The 20657-nt window shown below is 35.1% G+C and overlaps 4 protein-coding genes across 10 annotated transcripts; 1 reads left to right on the top strand and 3 right to left on the bottom strand.

Annotated features, from left to right (window-relative positions):
* Positions 1 to 4608: 4608 nt before the first annotated feature.
* Positions 4609 to 5347, bottom strand: LOC100241895 (chaperone protein dnaJ 11, chloroplastic). Its single transcript, XM_002277554.5, has one exon. The coding sequence runs from the start codon at positions 5262 to 5264 to the stop codon at positions 4791 to 4793; it is 474 nt and encodes a 157-aa protein (XP_002277590.3). The 5' UTR covers positions 5265 to 5347; the 3' UTR covers positions 4609 to 4790.
* A 1565-nt stretch (positions 5348 to 6912) lies between these two features.
* On the top strand, positions 6913 to 13466 carry LOC100247029 (uncharacterized). 7 transcript variants are annotated; one of them, XR_009465377.1, is made up of 9 exons: positions 6913 to 7427; positions 8380 to 8585; positions 8691 to 9147; positions 9340 to 9547; positions 9783 to 9890; positions 9971 to 10117; positions 10214 to 10283; positions 10718 to 11830; positions 11924 to 13466. XR_009465377.1 is itself a non-coding variant. In XM_059735769.1 (9 exons), the coding sequence occupies exons 1-8, from the start codon at positions 7204 to 7206 to the stop codon at positions 11789 to 11791; spliced, it is 1404 nt and encodes a 467-aa protein (XP_059591752.1). In that variant the 5' UTR covers positions 7063 to 7203; the 3' UTR covers positions 11792 to 11830; positions 11924 to 12152. The 7 variants fall into 7 exon arrangements, 4 of the variants coding, with proteins under 4 accessions (XP_059591752.1, XP_059591751.1, XP_019074500.1 ...); XR_009465378.1 differs by having other exon boundaries at positions 7063 to 7427; positions 9783 to 9824; XM_059735769.1 differs by having other exon boundaries at positions 7063 to 7427; positions 9783 to 9824; positions 11742 to 11830; positions 11924 to 12152.
* Positions 12025 to 13197, bottom strand: LOC100258966 (uncharacterized). The gene has a single exon (XM_002277109.5). It carries the CDS (start codon positions 13195 to 13197, stop codon positions 12241 to 12243), a length of 957 nt encoding a protein of 318 aa, XP_002277145.1. The 3' UTR covers positions 12025 to 12240.
* Positions 13467 to 15609: 2143 nt separating the features above from the next.
* LOC100252156 (pentatricopeptide repeat-containing protein At2g21090) lies at positions 15610 to 17890 on the bottom strand. The gene has a single exon (XM_002277513.4). The coding sequence runs from the start codon at positions 17706 to 17708 to the stop codon at positions 15870 to 15872; it is 1839 nt and encodes a 612-aa protein (XP_002277549.1). The 5' UTR covers positions 17709 to 17890; the 3' UTR covers positions 15610 to 15869.
* Positions 17891 to 20657: the final 2767 nt, after the last annotated feature.

Genomic DNA, 20657 nt, shown 5'->3' with positions numbered 1-20657 from the left:
TCTATAGTTTCGAGGTTTTTTTCTCTCTCCATCTTGTTCTTAGGGTTTTGATCAGAGTTTTGTTTGGTTCACTAGAAAGCAAAGAGAAAGCTCCAATGCTTTTACTCCCTTTACTATAGTTTGGCTTGTTTGGAAAGGGGGAGAATTTGTGTGGCTAGGACTTACCAGAAGAAAATGCTTGAAATGCTCCAAACTTTTGCCGAAAAGCCTCCAAACATGGTAAAAGCAATCTTCTAAAATTTTTGTTTCTTTTGCCTTTGTTCTTTAGGGAAAAAAAAACCAATTGTTTCTTGAAGATTTTATTTCTTTTCAACTTAGTATGAAAATGGAAACCAATTGCGTTCTCATTCATTAATGTATTTAGATTATTGTTTTAGAATGAAAATACGAAAAGAAGTTTATCAGTATAGAAACCAAATCTCGTTGTCATAGACACTTTTACTCCTCTCTTTTACATGGTATAGTAATTCACCTTAATTCCTGACCTATTTTCATTCTTATTTCCACGTATCAAATATATCGTTGAAGGTTGAGATAATTAGGAATAAAAAAATTATTTTCTTGAAAATCAAAACTTGGATCTCATTATTAAATTCATATTAATTTCTATTTTTATTCTTGAGAAACCAAAACAGCATAAAGAGCATTACGTCCAATAGCACAATTCAGTGGGCTAAGAGTGAGCCCACTTGGGCAAACCTTACTGGGTCTGTTGATCTGGACTTCAAGTCTCCAGTTCAGGCCCAAATTGCAGCCCTGCTTGTATTGGATTACAAAAAGCCTTGTGAGTTATGACCTTCAAACTTCTTGTAGATTGGGCCATGAATGCCATATTAACATTGAAGGTATGCCCTTTGTACACACTGTATGTCGCTCCTACCAATTGAATGATCCATTGAAGTGTTCGGATTGCAATGACGTGGACAATCTACCGCCACTCCACCCCCAATTTGGGAGGCCCTGAGGACCCCACCCGCCATCGTGCCTCGTGCATGGGTGGAGGACGACTCGTGGCAGAGTTCTCAAGTAAACTTATCGCCTTGGATAAAACATGCTCATGGGTCACAACAAGAGTGGGTCACCACATGCTGGTTGGAGGATGAATTGCTTGATTTTATATATAACAGGAGATGATAAGTTATCTCATCAGTTATTATATTTCATATTCAACTAAATATATAATATAATAAATAATGAAATAATTTATCTAACCTCTTTTTTCATATTTGGGGAGTATAATAATCTTAAGAGATCTAGTGTATACATATCATATCCGTCGTAAATTTATTTCCATCAATTTTTCAAATTATTTATATTACTCCATTTGCAAAACAAATTTTGATTAAAAAATAATTTTTAATTTAAAAAGGAATAAAAAATTTAAAAGTATGTATATTAAGCAATCCAAAATAATTATCAAATTGAACATTTAACATATAGAAAATAATTTTATATATTTAACAACATAAGGGGATTTTTTTTTATTTGCAAATTTTAAATCTTTTAATCATGAATATTATTTAAAAATAAAAAATAAAAATAGACTAACTTCTAAATAATAATAAATATTAGATAGATTTTATATTTTTAATAATAAACATTAGAATACAATATTATTTTATTTTAAAAATATGAAATATTGAAATGTAATATATTTTCTATTTCATTTTTTGTTCCTTCTATAAATTAAATATTAGCATGGTATAACATAATCCATTGAATATAATGCCTTAAGATATCATTTTCATAAAATGTAATATACAAAGATATTATACTATATAGGAGATGATATTTTATGATACATATATCTTATAATATAGCCTAAAAAAAGAAAAAGAAAAAAAACTCTTTTAATGTGATTTAAAGCAACTTTTCTTGATAAAAATTTAGAATTTATGTTAAAAATTCTTTTATGTAAAAATTTGTAATTTTAAAAATATATAAAAAATAATAAAATTATTCATATTTTTTTTTATTTTTAAAATGCATAAAAAATTTAAAATTCTTTTATGTGAAAATGTATAATTTTATAAATTTATAAAATAAAAAACCATTCATTTATTATTTAAAAGTTTCTATAAAAATATGATATCATTTAAAAAAATATATTTTATATGAAATTTTATAGTTCATAAGTTTACAAAATATAAAATTATTCAATTATTTATTTACAAGTTTTTTTATTAAAAAAAAAAAAATATGGCATCCATACATGTAGAAATTTTATATATATATGTTTTTTTTTTTTTTTTTTTTTTTTACCAATAGTCTTTTTTCCAAAGAACAATATTAGAATCCAATGCAACATATCTAAGTCAAATTTCCCTCACGTATCACTAAATCAAGAAAATTGTTACTTGTATCACCTTTTTGTATCATCATTATTATTTATCAACTCCATAAGCTAATGTGAAAACCCAATTAAAATATTCCCTGTTATCATTTAGGCTCAAAAAAATTTAGTAAAAGAAAATAGAAAGAAAAAAAAAAGTAAAAGAAAAAATTATAATTTTTTTATTTGGATTATTGAAGAATGATTTTTTTCTCAAAATTTTCCCAAGAAAAATAGGGAGGAAAATCTTTTATGATTTCACTCTTCATTTTTTAGTATTTTTTTTAATGGTATCTAAATATAAGAAAATAATTCCTTTTTAACATTTTTTTTCTTTTTTTAATACTTCCTAACAACCAAACATAGTATAAACTTTTCTAACAAACCAAACATAACACAAACTTTTTCATAAGAAGCCACACTGTTCTTTTAATAGACTTTCAATGGTGGAACCTTATTTTTTGTTTGGTTCACTAGAAAGGGAGTACTCATTTTTCTAGTTTGGTTTGCTCTTAAAGATGACAAAGTGAAAAAGCCAAGAGAAAGTCTTTGATAGGCACACAGAGACACAGAAGGCCTTAGTTGGATGAGGATCCTCCAATTAGCCCATACTTCTAGATTGTAATGTTTATGATATGGAAAGTGGGCTGGGCTTGTTTTGAACTTGGGTTGAAGCTTTCATTAAGATGGGCCAAAACCCAAATTTTCATGTCGGGCTTGGGTCGGGTTTTGGCATCTGAACAATGGGCTTGATTTTGACAAACAGAAACCAATCATTCTGTGTGATGATAAAAAAAAAAGGCATACAACCACCTCTAGGTGGAGTGAAGCTCAATTGGCGTACAAATCACATACCTAAGGACCATTGAAATGACCCAAATCATGAGTCTCCCACATGTTTTGTTGCAATAAATCAATGAAAATTGGATAACAAGCATCCAAAAGTGCTTAATTTTGTTAAAACCAAGTGCTTTCCCTTTGGGTAATCATCTTAATTTGAAAATTTTGAGTATTGGGTTCACTTTTGGTGAAGACAAACCCATATGCTAACCTCCACCTAAAACTCCAAACCACTGAATTTGGACCCTTTATCTTTATACCGTCTTTTTGAATTTACTTAAAAGCAAGGTTTTAGGTTGATGGATTGATGTGTTGTGAGTTTTTAACTAACAAAGACGAAACAATCCATATGACCATGAACATGATTGAAACACGAATCTCTGTCACGACCTAAAATCATATAAAGATCACCATATTTATATCAATAAAATTATTACTAAAAACTTGAACTTGACGCCTTTAATTAATCACCACCATAAAGTTCAAAGATGGTTAGATGTATGCCAATAAAATTGTTACTTTACCATTGAGCAATAGTTTAAAAGGATCGGTGTATTCCTTTTTGTTGATTTTCATGCAACGATTCCTGACAAAAAATTAAAGAAAAACAAAAACAGAAACATACAGATTTAACTTGGTTTGATAGATTGTCTATATATACGGGAATAAGGAAGAAGACTTTCATGATACTCAAATTAGGGTTACATAAAAGGGTATTTATATTAATCATTCGCTCCGCTCCGCACAAGTATTTGCCCATTTTATCTTCATATATCTTTCACTCAATAAGAGTCACATATTACAACACTTGTCATATAATATGAGGGAGACTAGTAGTTGGTGGCTAAAGGACAAAATTTTGAGAAGATTTTTTTGGTTCTTTGTTATCTTTGAGGTTCACACAAAGTAGGGAGACTATTAGTTATTGGTGGTTACTCTAGCCCGAGAGTGAGACCGTTAGTTGTTTTGTTTGATTTATAAAAAGCCAGTTCATCCCATTAAAGTAACACCCTCTTTAAGGTTTTCAAACATTGCCATGTGACCAGCCTTATCCACAAGCTGTGATAGTGTGATTGCTAGTCATTGTAACCACTCTTTATTTTTTATGGACAATAGATTAAAGAACAAAGGAAATGGAAATCATAGAATGAGATAGTACCAGGAGCGTTTGGTAGTGATTTTGAAAAATGTTTTTAATTTTTTTAATATTTAAAAATTTTTATTTTTTAAATATAAAAAAGACTACAAACACCTATAAAAATTACTGTCAAACGCACTCAAAATTTTTATAAAATTTATCGAGTATTGTAACCACTCTGATTAATCAAGTGCTACTTAAATTTCGGACATATAATTAATTTACAAAGCATATTATAAAAGCGACAAGACAAAGAAAAAGAAACAATTAGACATGCATGCATACACACACGTGAACATGAAAAATAACATTTTTAGAAAGGGTAATAATAAAATTTTACCCTGAACCAAGAAAATTCAACCTTATGACAAAAAGGTTTTCAAATTTTTGAATTTCCTTCTTTTATCTGCTCCATCACTTCTACTATGAACATGGTGATAAAACAAACAAATGATTAAGACAAAAAATAGCCGTGTGCTGCTACCAGCACTGGTCAGTCTCCCAAGTCCGGCGAGAAAAGCCCGAAAAAGAGGAACCGCCGGTTCTCATGGCGGTGGCCATCACCGGCCGGCGCCGCCTGAAAAGATCCTGGTCATAATTTGCTCGCTTATCAGGGTCCGACAAGGTGGAGTAGGCTGCATGTATCTTCATAAACTCGTTAGCTGAAGTCTCCTTCTGGTTCATCGCTACAACATCCGGATGGCACACTCTCGCCAGCCTCCGGTACGCCGCCTTTATCTCGTTCCCGGAGGCGCTCACCGGAATCCCAAGAACCTCATAAAGCGATGAAGACGAAGCCATGAATAGCCCCACAAAAATTATCAGTAGTATGATCAGTTCAGTTACCGGAGCTGAATGTAGAGGTGGACAAAATCTTATGAAGAACCAAGAAATGGGCAATGGGTGGATGAAATCACAGAGAATGGGGAAGTGACGGTGGGTGCTTGAGGCCATGCCTATATATAGGGAGAGAGAAAAAACCAGGGGATAATGAAACTAGCAAGGGATTCCAAATGCTTATCCATTGGATGCTGTACTCTGCTGAGTCACCACACAACTCATGACTTCATGTGGATAGGCTCTTACACTTCTGGCCATGGACCCACCTCCCCAACTTTACGAATCTCTCTGAATGATCATCCATGGTTCCATGGATTTCTATGAAGTTAATTCACTGGTCACCATTGACATATCTACTGCAGCTGTGTCATTCGAAAAGGTTGGATAAGAAGACAAAAGAAAGCAGCTATGTGTAAAGCAGAAAATGACATTGATGGTGGTGACAATACCAATGATTCTCCTCAAGAAAACATTCAAAATTAGATTCATTCAATATTTTGAATTTTGTAATTAACCCAATGTAATATACAAATTTCCTCTAAATAAAAAATTTATTTTATTTTATTAATCTATATAAATAAAAAAACACATTTTAAAAAAGAATTATAAAATATATAATATTTATTTATTTATAAATCATATTTATTTCAACGGGTTAAAATAAGTAGGAAAGATTTTCGATATCCATTTAATTTTTATCTTTTTGGTGGGATTGGGATAAGGTTGACAAGTCTTTGATATTTTCTTACGTCATCTCTTCCGTATGACAGTGTAATAAAATTGATTTAATTTTAATAGCAAAAATACTCAAAAAAAATAAATATATAGGATAAATAGAACAACATGGTATGATTGAGAAAGAGAAAAGGAAACCAATTTAATGTAGGAAAAACAAATTGGAGTTAAAAACATGATCCTTTAGTGGTGACACCTGCATAAATTTTTTTTAATGCCTGTTTTAATTAATTATTTATTTTTATTTTTATTTTTAACTTTTGGGACTTTTAGTTATGGAAGTTAAGACCATGGTGGGACATACCAAATCAATGGAGATCCCATTGTGTAAATGGGAATTTTTTTTTCTTTTATAGAATATTTATCTGATATGACTAGGATCCACATCAACTATTGTAAAAACCTGTCAGTCTTATCTGCAAATGGAGGGATACAAAAGCAGATTTTATTTCAAATATGGGGTCACTTTTTTCTTGATTTCTTATATGGATAAAACATTGAAATAATACCTTTTTTTTTTTTTTTTACAAGAATTTCTTGTTTTTTTGACAAGGAATTCAAACTAAAAACATAACATTTTAGAACAGGGCTGCCAAGTGTAATGTTTTATGCCATAAAAAGTTTGGTCTATCATAATTGACATTTCAAATGAGATGGTAAAAGTCCAATCCTATAATTCTCAATATAACAAATTCTTGAAAAATAATGTTTTTCAAATTAGAGAGCATGTTTGACTTTTTTTTTTTAATAGAAAATAGTTTTCTTCTAATGAATTACTTTTATGAATAAAATTGAGATGTTTTCAAATTTTGTACAACGTCCTGACAAATAATTGAAAAGATGGAGAGTAGTTTGAAGAAAATTGTTTTCCATATTTTGAGTTTTGAAATATAATTTTGTTTTTGAAAATAATTAAAAACTGTTTTTAAAAATCATTTTTAAAGAATGATAAACATTGCCAAACACATAGATAATTAGACCAGAGTACTTTTCAAATAGAACAAGTGGAAAAATCCAACTTAATTTGGGAAGCTATTTTGAGCCCAAAAGCCGAAAAACTCGGCCCAATTCAACCCCAAAGGCAGAAGTAGAACCAAGCTCGAAGAATTTTTTGGGCCCAGGGCTATTCTTGGGCTTGGGCTTGAATATAATTTCTATGCGATAATTTTCAATAACCTCTGGTTTTTCTTACGTTACTTCTCCAGAACAACCTGAAAATTTCAAATATTGGGTGCGAACCGGCCGAAAAATTTGAAAATTTCCCGCTGAGTATCGTCCGGAATTTCCGATTTTCGGTTTGTTACGGTTCGAATCAGAGATGGGTGGCAAGAAGAGGAGGAGAGTGGAGCGGCCGTCGATACATCCCAGAAACAAGTACTCCGAAAACCCGCCCGATTTCGCCCTCTTGGCTTCCCTCTACCCATCCTTCAAGCCCTTCGTTTTCTTGAACCGCGCTGGTCGACCCACAATCGATTGGACCGATTTCAACGCCACCCGAGAGCTGACCCGAGTGCTTCTCCTCCACGACCATGGCCTAAATTGGTAATTTCCCTCAGCTTGTTAAGGTTTTAGGGTAGTAGGGTTTTGATTTGTTTTCCTCATTTCTAGGGTTTTTTAAATCTTGTTTTTCAATCATAAATTTTCGTAAAGTTGTAATTCTTAACCTGTTTGGTTTCTGAGAAAACTGAGGAAGGGAAATGAAAAGTTTTCGATGTTGGGGTTTCATGTTAGTACTAGGTTCACTTACTCAATGCCGAAAGATCTGATTTTAGGGTTATAATTTGTTTTTCCTAATTTTCACATATAGTACCATAAATTATCAAATGGCTAATTGTTTGGAGTGTGTGTTCCATCATTAGAAAACTTTTGCAGGAAACTTTCAAATCGATCTCTTAGTTGTTTGTTTCAATCGATAATGGTGGTTTCCTGAAAAAAAAAAACAAGGACTTTTTTGAGGTTTCGGTTATCTTGATGGTTTTTCCAATTTAATGATAATGGGAAATTTAATGTCTCCTCAGTTCAATACTGAAGTAAGGCATTTATACGCACTTGGTATTAGTCTTTTTGATGGGTGAAATATTCCCTGAAAGTCTTGTCCAATGAAACAAACAGAGTGAAGAACGCATTACCACTAGTGTTTACTTGATAAGGTAAAGTATCTAAAATTCTTGAGAGGGCATGCCTTATTTAGTGTGTCTTGTCTTCTGATGGGCTTCCCTTACATTAAATGTTCTTTCATTTTATTTAATTTTTTTAAACGTTTATATTGAAAATATCATAGGGTTGACAATTTCAGTTTGAAATTTAGAATATTTGGCTTTGAAGAGATGTGTAATCTCATTAAGAGGAGGGCATGATTTTTCAGTTTTGTGATATGAAGATTAGGTCTTTATTATTCGCCAAGCTTTTTGTCATAGAAATTTCCAAAGTTCAGGCTTATGTGTTAATGGGATATGTGTTTGTGGTTGATTTAGTGAAAATATGAGTTGTGCAGGTGGATTCCTGATGGGCAGCTTTGCCCTACAGTTCCAAACAGATCAAACTATATCCATTGGATTGAAGATCTTCTGTCTTCTGACATTATTCCTAAGACAAGCACTGATGGAAATAATGTGAGGGGTTTTGACATTGGAACTGGAGCCAATTGCATTTACCCACTTCTTGGTGCATCTCTTTTGGGATGGAGCTTTGTTGGGACAGGTAGCACTTTTAGTTTCAGTCTTAGTTCTCATATACACAGGTCTTACCAATTTGTTCATTTCTTGCATAAAAATTAGGTATTCAATGTTGCAATCTTGGTTGCAGATGTGACAGATGTAGCGCTGGAGTGGGCAGAGAAGAATGTTAAAAGTAATCCGCATATTTCAGAATTAATTGAAATTAGAAAGGTTGAAAGTGATGGCAGCACCCCTTCTGGGGAGGGGTTGCATATTGGTGAGTCATTCATTGTTGAAGGTGAAAAAGATTTAAGTGGAATTAATGCGGGGGACACAGAGCCTTTGCCCTCATGTTCACTTGATGCAGATTTGGGTTCAAATAAAAGTTATCATGGGCCTCCTGTGCTCCTTGGCATCCTGAAGGATGGTGAGAATCTTGACTTCTGTATGTGTAATCCTCCATTTTTTGAGACCATGGAGGAAGCAGGACTTAACCCAAAAACTTCATGTGGGGGGACCCCAGAGGAGATGGTTTGCCCTGGAGGAGAGAAGGCTTTTATAACACGTATCATTGACGATAGTGTGATTTTGAAGCAATCTTTTCGGTATGATCCTTTTCTACACATGTTTTTGTGTAATGTTGAAGTAATCTTTTCTATCTTATCCTTCCTGCACATGTTTTAGTGTAATGTTGACACAATCTTTCCTATCCTTTCTACACCATGTTTTCACTATATCTCACATTTCAATGTTCGATTCCATGAAATTAGCCCTTATGTATTACAAATTGGTTGTAGGTGGTACACTTCGATGGTTGGGAAGAAAACAAACCTGAAGATCCTTGTATCAAAGCTTCGGAATGTTGGAGTGACCATAGTTAAGACAACTGAATTTGTCCAAGGCCAAACATGTCGTTGGGGGATTGCTTGGTCTTTTGTGCCTTCTGCCAGGAAGTTGATATTGCCTCATGTAGCCAAGAAGAACAATCAGTCTTTCATGCTTGAGGTTTGAATATCATCTTCTCTTAGATTCACCAATCAGGTCACATTTTTTTAACATCTCATTTTTTACGATTTCAAGATCTGCATCTAGGTGGATGTTTTATGTTGGGACTATTGGTAAGATAAATCACCAGTCCATCACAGGCTTCTATTGCATCATTTTATATCTTCACACCCTTCATTTGCTATGCTTGGTCCTGCCAATATGCAATTTCTCACTCTAACCTCTGCTTCTGAAGGGTCTTCAACGCCAATTTAGTGCCATAAATGTGCTACAATCAGTTGAGTCCTTTTTCTGCACTATCGGTGCATCCTGTAAATCCAATGCTTCCTCGTTTACAGTTGATGTAAGATATTTTCACTGTCAATAGATTACAGTTTTGTCATATTGTTGTGTGCTTAATGGAGTACAATCTCATTTTAACAGGTTGCTATATCAAATGATCACTGTAATGCAATCCTGAAGACTGAAGTGCAAGGTTACAATGAACTCAACAATTACCAGTATATGCAAGAGATTTGCGATGGTTCAAGTTTCCCCCCTTCGTTTGAAGAACTATGCTTCCGCATTTTGGTATACCTCCTTGTTGGCTTGAATACAATGCCTTCTATTGTTAGAAACCTAAAACTTACATTGATTGTATCATCTGTTCCCCTTTTTGTTCTTTAGGTTTTTCAGCAAATTCCTGGGACGCTTTTGGTGAGAGGATCATTAAAAGATAGAGAAAGCCCAGGCTCAGGTTCTGATCTGCCTATTTACCATTTCCTACTTAAACTGTATATTCTTTACCATTCTAGACAAATAAAGAATTTTTGATAACTGGTTCGATAAAAAGCTATTGTAACAGACAGCTCTATAGTGTGTGTGTGTGTTTTCTTCTTAGTTTTCAACTCCGAATGTTAACTCTAGAAATATGCCTTTAAACCTAATTCTAGATTCTCAATGACTATATCTTGTCTGGTTGGGGTTTAATGAAAATCATTATCAACAGGAATCCCTAGAACATTGAGAAATTTGTTATGTCATAATACCTATTTAAAATGCTATATTCGTAAATATGGCAAAGATCCTGTATTTACTGCCAGAGCCAACATTATTAAAATCTTGTATTTGCATCTATTCGTACTATTCCTCAGAGCAATTTTATTAAGTTGTGGACTATTTTTGATGCAGGAGTTTTTTGGTCAATATTCCAACAACTAGAGGAAGTACTAAAAAATAAGTTTTGTAGAGAAAAGGCTTCTTAGATTTGTCGTACTCTTATCTGGGAACACAAGTCTGAAGCTTGCGAGCTTGCTCAATTTCTCTTTCCCTTGATAGATTATGCTAGGAGGGTGACTCTTCTATCCACATTTCATCAGTCAAGAGCAACAGCTTCTAAGGAAGATTGCACCATCAATATGGGATATTATTGCCAGCCTAGCTTTGTTATGCCATTCCAAGCTCGCCTCTACAAAAGATCAGCAGATGTTCCAGCTCATTGGGTGGATTCTAAAATCAGATTTTCTCAGACCTCATTTCAGTTTCCTATTTTGGAATTGTGGCTTGCTCTATCATGGTCTCCGATAGGGCCTTAGTCAATTTAGATTGTCGATTTGGGGCAGTACAAGCTTTAAGATAGGGATGAAATGTACCAGCCAATGAAAATGTGATGCATCATGGTCCCAACAAGGCTTGGAGGGTTGCCAATACAAGCTTATTATATAGTGTGTCCAATTTTGAGTCCTATACGTGCCTGAGGATACAGGAACTGTGTTTTCTCGAAACTTTGCAATCACATGGTGGGGTTGCATATTATCTGTGTTTCATGTATTCACAGGTGTTGTGGTCCATTAATAACATGTGGCTATCATGAAATGGACTTGATTGAATTCAGTTTTAATAAGTTGGAATGTGAAAACTCTATCGGCGATATCTTACTGATTTTTTTTTTAAAAATTTTTGGACAAAAAAGTATTCTCTTTCCCTTCCTTTTTGCTCCTCTTTTCAGCTTGATTTTGGAATGAACTCTGAAACTTAGGCCTCAAAGAACATATGCCTAAGTTTATATGATAATATAGATAGAAAGCATGGTGCCTTCTCCTAGCTGGCAGCATACTTGATTCATAGCCCTGTGGACTAACAAAATTTTATGGATCATTTAGCAGAACTAATCTCATTTATATCAATAAGTTTTGAATCTTTCCTGAATTCACAGGTATTTTGATTGCCTCAGATTTCATGCCTGCTGTTGGGCATTGCCCTTGAAGTTTGGAGAATAGGAGCCTTCTCTTGCTCTTCCATCCGGTACTGTATACATTTATTCCCAAAATATATCATCTGCTGCTTCTCTCATGTACTGATCTCTTCTATTTTTTTTTTTTAATTTGTAACATGCAGACAATTGATATTGTTTACTGCTCTTCCAATCTCCACTGAGCAGTGAAATTTGTAACAGTAATGGAACCTGTGAAAAGCGTTGAAATTGAGAAAAGAACGCAGAGATTAACACAAGATTTATTCAAAACAAACGTGCTCTCACCCTTTAATACATATGATGAATCTCTACACATCCTATCTTGCAAGCGAACAAATTTGTGCAACAGCAAACAAATTCACAGAACAACTGCTGAAAACAGAAAGGAAGGAAACTGCTTTCTACAGGGGAGATTCTAGAAAATGAACAAGGCGAAGAAAAACACAGCACTGCAATATCTTCAGGCCTTCCCTTCTATTCTTGCATATGTCAACCCAACACATGCATCAACGAAATCCTCATCAATAAAATCTGTTGAGAAGATCTGCAGCCGATCAGCACAACCTTGAGAGACACATTTAGCTATGAAAAGCCTAGCATATCCATGGATCCGCCTTGTCACAGGTTTGACACACAAGACTGGGTTATCTGCCTGTGGAGTAACTGTATTCTCGACCCTGTAAAAGAATTTCCTGGATGTAACAGGTGCTTGCTCGCTCAAATGCTTTATGTTGCTATCAAATTTTGTGGACGGTAAATCTGTGTCGATCCAGTTATCTTTCAGGTGCCCTGCATTCCATAATGGCCCTCCTGCCTTCGGTTGAGGTGACTTCCTTGGCTTCCATACACAGATAATTCTCTTTGGCAACAGTTCTGCAATTGTCTTTCCGAACACACGATCATCCTGGTGGATTAGAAACTCGCCAAGCTGATCCTCCAAGTACTTCTCGAATTCAGGTGGGTCTTGGTGTCCAAACTCAGTGCGGATCTCCAGGATAATAATCTCTGACTGGGTCTCAGCCAAGAACTTCTTGATGTCTTTGATGACACTATCAATACTATATGTCACAAGGATTCCATGGCAGACCCGGCGATCCTCCTGGACCCGGATGTCAAGAACTCTGGTGCCTCTTACAAGCTGGTGATAGATGGACAAGGATTGGCATTGAGCAAAGGGCCGGCTGACGAGTGGGATTCCAATCTTGTTGGTTGCAGAATCATGGGTCCCTGGCCATACAATCTTGTTTATGTGAACTTTCTCAGGGCCAAGGCCAGACATCCAATTCTTCCGATCAGGAGGATGGTAGTCTGAACCTGGGAACACATCACCACAGGTTTGATTGAGCTCACAGAGAGTTTTCTTCTGAGTGGAGAGTGCCTTCCGTCGTGCCAACTGCTTAGAAGCCTGAGAACCCATTGTTGGAATCAGAGAAGAAGAGGAAGAATTGAGAAGAAGGGGAAGAAGAATTGAGAAGGAGAAGTATTCTCAATTCTTCCTCTTTTTTCTTCTTCTTGTTCTTGTTTCTGGAGTGGGCTTTGCAGAGAACATATATTGCTTTTAATATATGGCATTGTAATGGAGGTTAGACTTTTTTGGATTGTTGGAAAACTGTTGAAAAATTGTTACCCCTTCTCTTCATTTTCTTCTCAATTATCTTCAATTAATTAGTTTTTAGATTGGATTTCCTTGTTTGTCTTCTATCTGGTGGGCCGCCTGGGTAGAATTATTGGTGGAGAGTTATAATCGATTGTTCTCTTTGGCAGGTCCACTTGTGTGGCTGTCCAAAGCTGTCTGGGTAGTTGGGTTTTTGTTTTTTTGGTTTCTCTGTTTTTTTTTTCTTTTCCTTCCCAGATATTTGTACAGAGAGGTATGCCAAGGCCACCAGGCTTAAAAGAGGCTTTTCAAACCTCCAAGGACCCAAGAAGAAGCTGCCACCTGCTATTACCTGGTGTCACCCTCTGGATGTGGCCTATGCAGCATTATGACCTTTTAATGGTGGCTCAACCACCAAGGTGGGTCCAATCTCCTAATCATGCCCATAATTTAAGGAAATTTCCATTATTATTGGCCTTCAGGCCATACTTGATAAAATGTGGGTGAGGCTAACCAAAGTCTTGGGAAGATTTTCCTTTGCCGTGGATGGGTAAAATTTAACCTTGTGTGAATTTTTTTTGTTTGTTATTCGGCAAAAGCCTCTTAACTTTTAGTTGGTAGGGCACATAGAATTTGGTGACTTTGATAACACATGTGCCGGGGTGCTAGAGAGCCTTTGTTCTCAAAATTCTCGATTTGATCACGTTTGAAAAATCAAACACCATCCCCAAATAACAATATTTCTTTTAATAGTGAGTGTGTTTGGAAGAATACAGTTGAATCTAAATTTTTTTGAACAAAAATATACATGAGGTGGGGATCTTTGTGCATGGATGAATGATCGTTATCCTACTTTGGTAAAAATATATTACTCTATTAATAACAAGTTCATTTTAGCTGTATTGGACGACGTTAATAAGTTACTTTTAACTGAATAGAAAAAATTTACTCAGCCAAAAAAAAAATACCATCGAAGTATTTGATTAAACTAACAAGTAAGATATTCCGATGGAGCTCATAATTGCTTGTAAAATAAAATATTCAAAAATTATTAAATTTAAGATGAACCAATAAGAAAATTAACCAAAAAAATGTATTCATTTAGAAATTGTGAAAGTCAAAATTTGTATAAAAAAATTAAAATTAAGTGCTAAAATTATTTGTAAATATTAAAAAATGGAGTGAAATTAAGATAAACATTTCATGAAAATTTTAAAAAAGAAAAAATGAAGACATGAGAAAAGAAAGATGAATATAATATTATGGATCAAACCTTCAAATGATTACAAACTCCAATTCTACAGCATGCATTATGGATAATAACAATGTCCTGCTCTGTGGTTGAAAAGAGGAACCAACCTAAAGAAGATAAGAACCCATGATATAATATGAGTAAATGAGCTGGAAGCCACATGAACAGTACAGGCTGCTGTATTTAGGTCACATTCCCGATCAGAAAACATGACAAGTGTGAAACCGAACAAAGAGCTTGAATCCCAATTTTTCCTGGTCCACCTTAAAGCAATTTTTTTCCCCTTTTTTTCTTGGCAATTCACATTAAGAATAGATAAAAGCCTAAGCATACACTAGAGTGTATTACATGTAGGAATTTGCACCCTATAAAAATCATGACAGAGATTGAGTAATGACATTCCACCGTTTTGTTGAAACTGTAATTTGCAGCAACAAGGGAAAGATCAAGGCATGACAGCTCAGAGAATTGTGAAGTCATACGAGTAGAAATCATTATACAAAGAAAAAGAATGATAAAAATCATGAGAAGTTCAGACAGGCAGCTGCCCCACATAGGGAAAATAGAGACAAATAATCATGCTTCTCATTCATATTATCAATAACATATCAAAGTAATGGCTATGGACAAGTTTATCATAGCCAAACCCAACCTCAATCCTGGTTGGAGTTGTTCATAACCTCATATCGACAAATTATACATACAAATAATACTATTAACTGTGCATGAGAATGGTTTGTGTTAGGTTGTTCGAGGCCTCAATACAAGGCCAGCCTGACTCAAGTTCTGTTAGAATTTTTCAATCCGAGCCCAACTCTGTCTAGAAACTTCAGCTCCATCTTGGTCATTGGTTAAGTTAGGCTTGGGTTAGATTGTGTTGAGCCTGCCAAAGTTGTAGCTTTACATGTTATATGCATCACCCTGTTAGAAGACGCTGTAAATTCTTGTACTACAAATAAATGCCCCATAATTTGGAAAAATGATGAACCAATTTAACAGTTTTATTGGAGAAACAGAGCGGAACAACAATGACTCAAGGAAGAAAAATATCCTCCATAGTCATCTATCAAATATGTGGCTTAAAAACATCCTCCATGTTCATCGTGAAGATCTGGTTCTACAGAATATACACGATGATAAAAAAGGGAAAGAAAAATGTTACAAGCTGCTGAAATTGAATAGAGACATTATTCTTTCAGGCTTCCCTTGATATAACCTGGCAAGGAGAAAAAATGACAAATCTTTACCTTTGAGCGATAAATAATGAAGCATCTTCTTCCATCTGGCCAGCTAACTGTTCCAAAACCGAGTATATTTGTTCTTTCAGAGGGTGTGAACTATCTGATACACTAAAACTATGCACCTTATTTTCAATTTCAAGCCAACTAATGGCTCGCTCTTTCTTGACCTGTCTCTCATTCATAAGCTGTCTAACCTTCTGTACTGACTCCCACCTCCCAAGTACAGCATATATACTTGAAAGTAATACATAGGCTGTGGAGGATTGAGGTTCCAACTCAATAAGGCGTTCAGCTGCTTTTCTTCCCAACTCTATATGTCCATGAATCCTACAAACACCTAGTAAGGCATTCCAAACACGATCATCAGGCTTATAAGGCATCTTCTCAAGCTGGTCCATTACCTCCTCAAAACATCCAGCTCGACCCAACAGATCAATTAAGCATGCATAATGTTCCTGACTGGGAACAATGCCATAATCACAAGACATGGACTCAAAGAAATTAAGCCCTTGCTGCACAAGGCCTGAATGACTACATGCATTAAGAATGACGACAAAGGTAATTTTATCTGGCTTTGCTCCTGATCTTACCATGTCATCAAGCATCTGTATTGCCTCTTCTCCACAACCATGCTGTGCCAAAGCAGATATAATCGTGTTCCACAATACAACATCTAGCTTATTACCCATAAGATCAAAAACCTTCCTTCCAATTCCCAAGCTTCCACATTTTGAGTACATGTCGATGAGTGCGCTAACAACTATGGTATTAGGTTGGAAATTAATTCGTAACAAATAGGCATGAATTTGTTTACCATGCTTAAGTGAAGCTATACTAGCACAAGCACAAAGGCAACTACTGAACGTGAATTGATCAGGTCTAACATGAAACAGCATCATCTTTGTGAACAATTCAAGGGCCTTGTGCCCCATACCATTTCTGGCATACCCAGAAATCAAAGCAGTCCATGAGACTGGATTCTTCTCAGGCATCTCAACAAATAATTCATTAGCTGATTTCATATCACCCCATTTGGCATATCCTGAAACCATGGTAGTCCATGCAAGAACGTCTCTAGCAGACATCTCATCAAACAACTTCCTCGCATCACCCATCAACCCGCATTTCACATAAGCATCGAGAACTGAGCTTGAAAGCACAACATTAGACAAAAACCCAGCTACCAGAATCTGCCCATGAACCTGCCTAGTAAGCCCTACTTCCTTCAACTTTACACAAACAGTCAAGACGCCAGCGAAACTAAACCCGTTACACTGAATACCCAACTGCCGAAACTCACTGTAAAACCTCAATGCTTCATCCCAATAACCACACTGAGCATGGGCGATTACCATAGTATTCCATGACACAACATCCTTCTCAGGCATTTTGTCAAACAACTTCCTAGCTGGCTTTATCATTCCCAATTTAGCATACCCAGAAAGCATATTGTTCCAAGAATACAGATTTCTAGCAGACATTTTATCAAACACTTTACGAGCTTCAACCTCTTTGCCACATTTCGCATACATATTAATTAAATGATTAGATAAAAATGTACCGGGCCTCTTCAGACCCGTAAGCTTCAAATGGAGGTGGACCCTTTTGCCTTCTCTGAGAGCCCTGGAATCCGCGCAGTGTTGCAAGAGGGACGCAAGTGTTCGAGAATCGAGGCGCAGGCCTCGCCGTGCGAGGTTTTCCAGAGACGAAACGGCTTCGTTTAGCTTGTTTTTCTTGCAGAGCTTGACGATGGCTTCTACGAGACAGGGACGGCGTCTGGGCTTCCTGGGATTTGTACGGAACGGTGAGAAATTGAGATTTGGAGAGGAGAGAGAGGGCATTGCAGAAGCGAACCATGGGGTTTTGTGTCTTCATCTATGATGGTTCGTCGGCACCGTGAACAATGGCGGTGGAGTCAGCAGCGGCAGTCATCGCCGGCGGTGATGAATGGCGGCGCGGGCCTGCCTATGGTTTAATGGCTGTGACCGAATTTGGGTGCACCGTACTCCCTTGTAAAGCCTAACTTGATAGCCAATTACATTGTGCCACGACAGCATATAGGCGATTTTAAATCTTAACCGCTGTACAATAACAATATTTAGGAAAAATTTACAGCATAGAAGGAGCTTAAGAAAGGAGAAAAAAATAAAATGTGTTTGAAAAAATTTGCAAATCACTTTTAAAAAATAGAAAAATCATTTTAATGGGTTCTAAAAAAACAATTAATAAGACATCGTCTCAAAATCCAGAAAACTTTTTAATTAAAAGTTAATAAATGATATTAATAAATTTTGTTAAATATATTAGTGTCAGTTTGGTTAAATCTAAAATTTGTTGATAACAAAATAAATTCGGATTTAACATGAGAAGAAAATCAGTTTGAATTAATCAAGAAAAAGCTGAAATCAATGATTAAGCAATCGATTGGTCATTGGGAGATTGACTGATTAATTGGTTCACCTTGATTGATTATTAAAATAATTTAATTTTGGCGGTCTCTAGCGAATGACCTATTAACTAAGCAAGTGGCTGATATATGAATTAAGAGGTTGAGCAAGTTGAGTCTCAATAGCCACATATAATGTAATTAATATTCAACAACTAGTTAGGTCGTTGATCGATTTGTTGATTGGTTCATAGACAATATGTTCCTAATAGCTATATTGTATAAAAATCTCATATAAAATACCCTTGAACCTCATTTATAAATAGATTACCTCTAGCATATCATTACATTGATCAAACCTTGAGTCTTTAATAAACTTTGAATGCAATTACTCTTTAACTTGTAAATCTCATTTATTTCTTTTTGAGATCAACTATCGTTACTATTTTACTTATTAGTGTCAAGCTAGTTCTTATGTTCTTTTGATTCCAAATTCATTATAATATATATGTGAGAAAGTGATTTTAACTTTTAAGTGTTAAAAGAATAATTGTATGGTTGTTGTTAGAAAATTTAGGCTAATCCAATCTATAGTAATCACCCTAGAGGGGGGGGGGGGGGGGGTGAATAGGGTGATGGTCTCTTTTTGCAAATTTAAACTATGCGAAAGTAAGAGACAATTTATATGCAAGTATATAATAACTAATATAACGACAATTGCATATAAATTAAATAGTAGGGAAGAGATAATGCAAACACAAGAGTTTATAATGGTTCGGCGCAACCCGGCCTATGTCCACTCTCCTCTAGCTTCAATTCCAAGCTTGAGGTTCCACTAATTTAAGGCTTCCAAACCAAGCTTTTAAGCAATACAATTGGATTATGGTTCTGATTCACCCTCTTAGAATTTTGGCTCCAAGCACCCTTTACACTTCTTAAGAGATACCACATTCTTGAGAAACTTCCTCTCAAAGGTTTACAAATCAATGATTTCACAAAAATCCTAACACAAGAATTTTAATCTCAAATGATACAAGAAAACTAGGATTAAAAGGTGCACTAAGGATATGCAAGTTTTAGAACAATGGTGCACTCAAAAACACTCTTTCAACGCTCAAATAATATCAAGAAAAGTTTGGGAAGGTTAAGTTCATAAAATAATGAAGATTGAAGCCTTTTTATAGAAAATAAAAGTCAAACTAGCCGTTTGGGGGTTCGACCAGTATAGCTAAGGGTCAACCGGTTGACTAGCCGTCAGCATTTAATGCTTGATAGGTGACCATTGAACCTCAACCGGACCTCAACCGGTTGAGGTTCAACCTTGACTGATTGAACAACCGTTTTGGAAGAAAGAGAAAGTTTTTTGCACCATCGACCGGTTGAGCTGGGGGTCTACCCGGGCCTTGACCAGTTGAGTTGTGGGTCGACTCGGACCTCGACCAATTGAGTTGGGGGTTGACTCGGACCTCGATCGATTGAGCTTGCGGTCGACCAGTTCCTTATCCGGTTCAACCGGCTGAGTCGTTTTTTGGCTCAACAACCAACTTTTTCAACTTAAAACCTTTTAAAACAAGTTTGATAAACATTTAACACAAGGTTTTAGTTGAAAAATATGAAATCATCCAATTTTTAAAATATTTAAAACAAAATAACTCTTGGATGATTTTGGTGCATAAGTAAAGAATGTAATGCATGAAAATCCTAGTGCATCAACAACTTTACAAAGAGATCTTATAAAGTTTGGGTCTTGAAAAACACTTCTTTTTTAGGTGGTCTTCTTCTTCATGATTTCTCGATGACATAATTTGTCTTTGTGATTGCCACTTTGGAAATCATCTTGCCTAATTACACTTGAAATATAATCATTAGTTCTAAACCTTGTTTTGTTATCATCAAAATCAAGATTAACCAAATCTTGGTTTCACAATTGTAAATGTTCATTAATACCTAGAAACAAAGTGTAAAAATTGAATGATTCTTTGGTTTGGAGGATCCTTTACATAGTGAAGCACTTCTAAGCTTGGATTGAAGTTTGAGGTTATGGATGTAGGTGAGATTACGTCGAACCATGTTGGAATCGTTATTTGCATTCTCTAATCTTCACTTTTTACTGCTTGCTTACTTTTATTATTCATCGTTGCATTATGCTGTAATTCTTGTTAAAATATATTACATTTTGACAAATTTTTTTTTAAAAAAAACCATCATCTAATTCATTATTTCTTTTAGGTGATTATCTTAGGTTTGTTAGTCAAATATCTTAAAATTTAGCAAATTTTAACATAATCAATATATGGTTGTAAAAAAAATGATTTTATCATGATTCAATAACTTGCATACGTCTATGTATTCTAGTTGCTCCAGAAGTCTTAAAGTATTTCACTATTTCAAAAGTTTTCTCAAT

The sequence above is a fragment of the Vitis vinifera genome, chromosome 3 (assembly GCF_030704535.1).
Source record: "Vitis vinifera cultivar Pinot Noir 40024 chromosome 3, ASM3070453v1".
In the NCBI taxonomy this organism is placed as follows: domain Eukaryota; kingdom Viridiplantae; phylum Streptophyta; class Magnoliopsida; order Vitales; family Vitaceae; genus Vitis; species Vitis vinifera.
The sequence above is the reverse complement of the archived record's forward strand: the minus strand, read 5'-3'. Positions and strand labels throughout refer to the sequence as shown.

What these genes read in the sequence shown, in the direction of transcription:
- LOC100258966 (XM_002277109.5), bottom strand. Translation starts at nt 13,197, where the DNA reads ATGGGTTCTCAGGCTTCTAAGCAGTTGGCACGACGGAAGGCACTCTCC.
- LOC100247029 (XM_059735767.1), top strand. Translation starts at nt 7,204, where the DNA reads ATGGGTGGCAAGAAGAGGAGGAGAGTGGAGCGGCCGTCGATACATCCC. An exon ending in ATCAGTCTTTCATGCTTGAG is followed by an intron (nt 9,548 to 9,782) that starts GTTTGAATATCA and finishes CTGCTTCTGAAG; the next exon opens with GGTCTTCAACGCCAATTTAG. An exon ending in AACTATGCTTCCGCATTTTG is followed by an intron (nt 10,118 to 10,213) that starts GTATACCTCCTT and finishes TTTGTTCTTTAG; the next exon opens with GTTTTTCAGCAAATTCCTGG.
- LOC100252156 (XM_002277513.4), bottom strand. Translation starts at nt 17,708, where the DNA reads ATGCCCTCTCTCTCCTCTCCAAATCTCAATTTCTCACCGTTCCGTACA.
- LOC100241895 (XM_002277554.5), bottom strand. Translation starts at nt 5,264, where the DNA reads ATGGCCTCAAGCACCCACCGTCACTTCCCCATTCTCTGTGATTTCATC.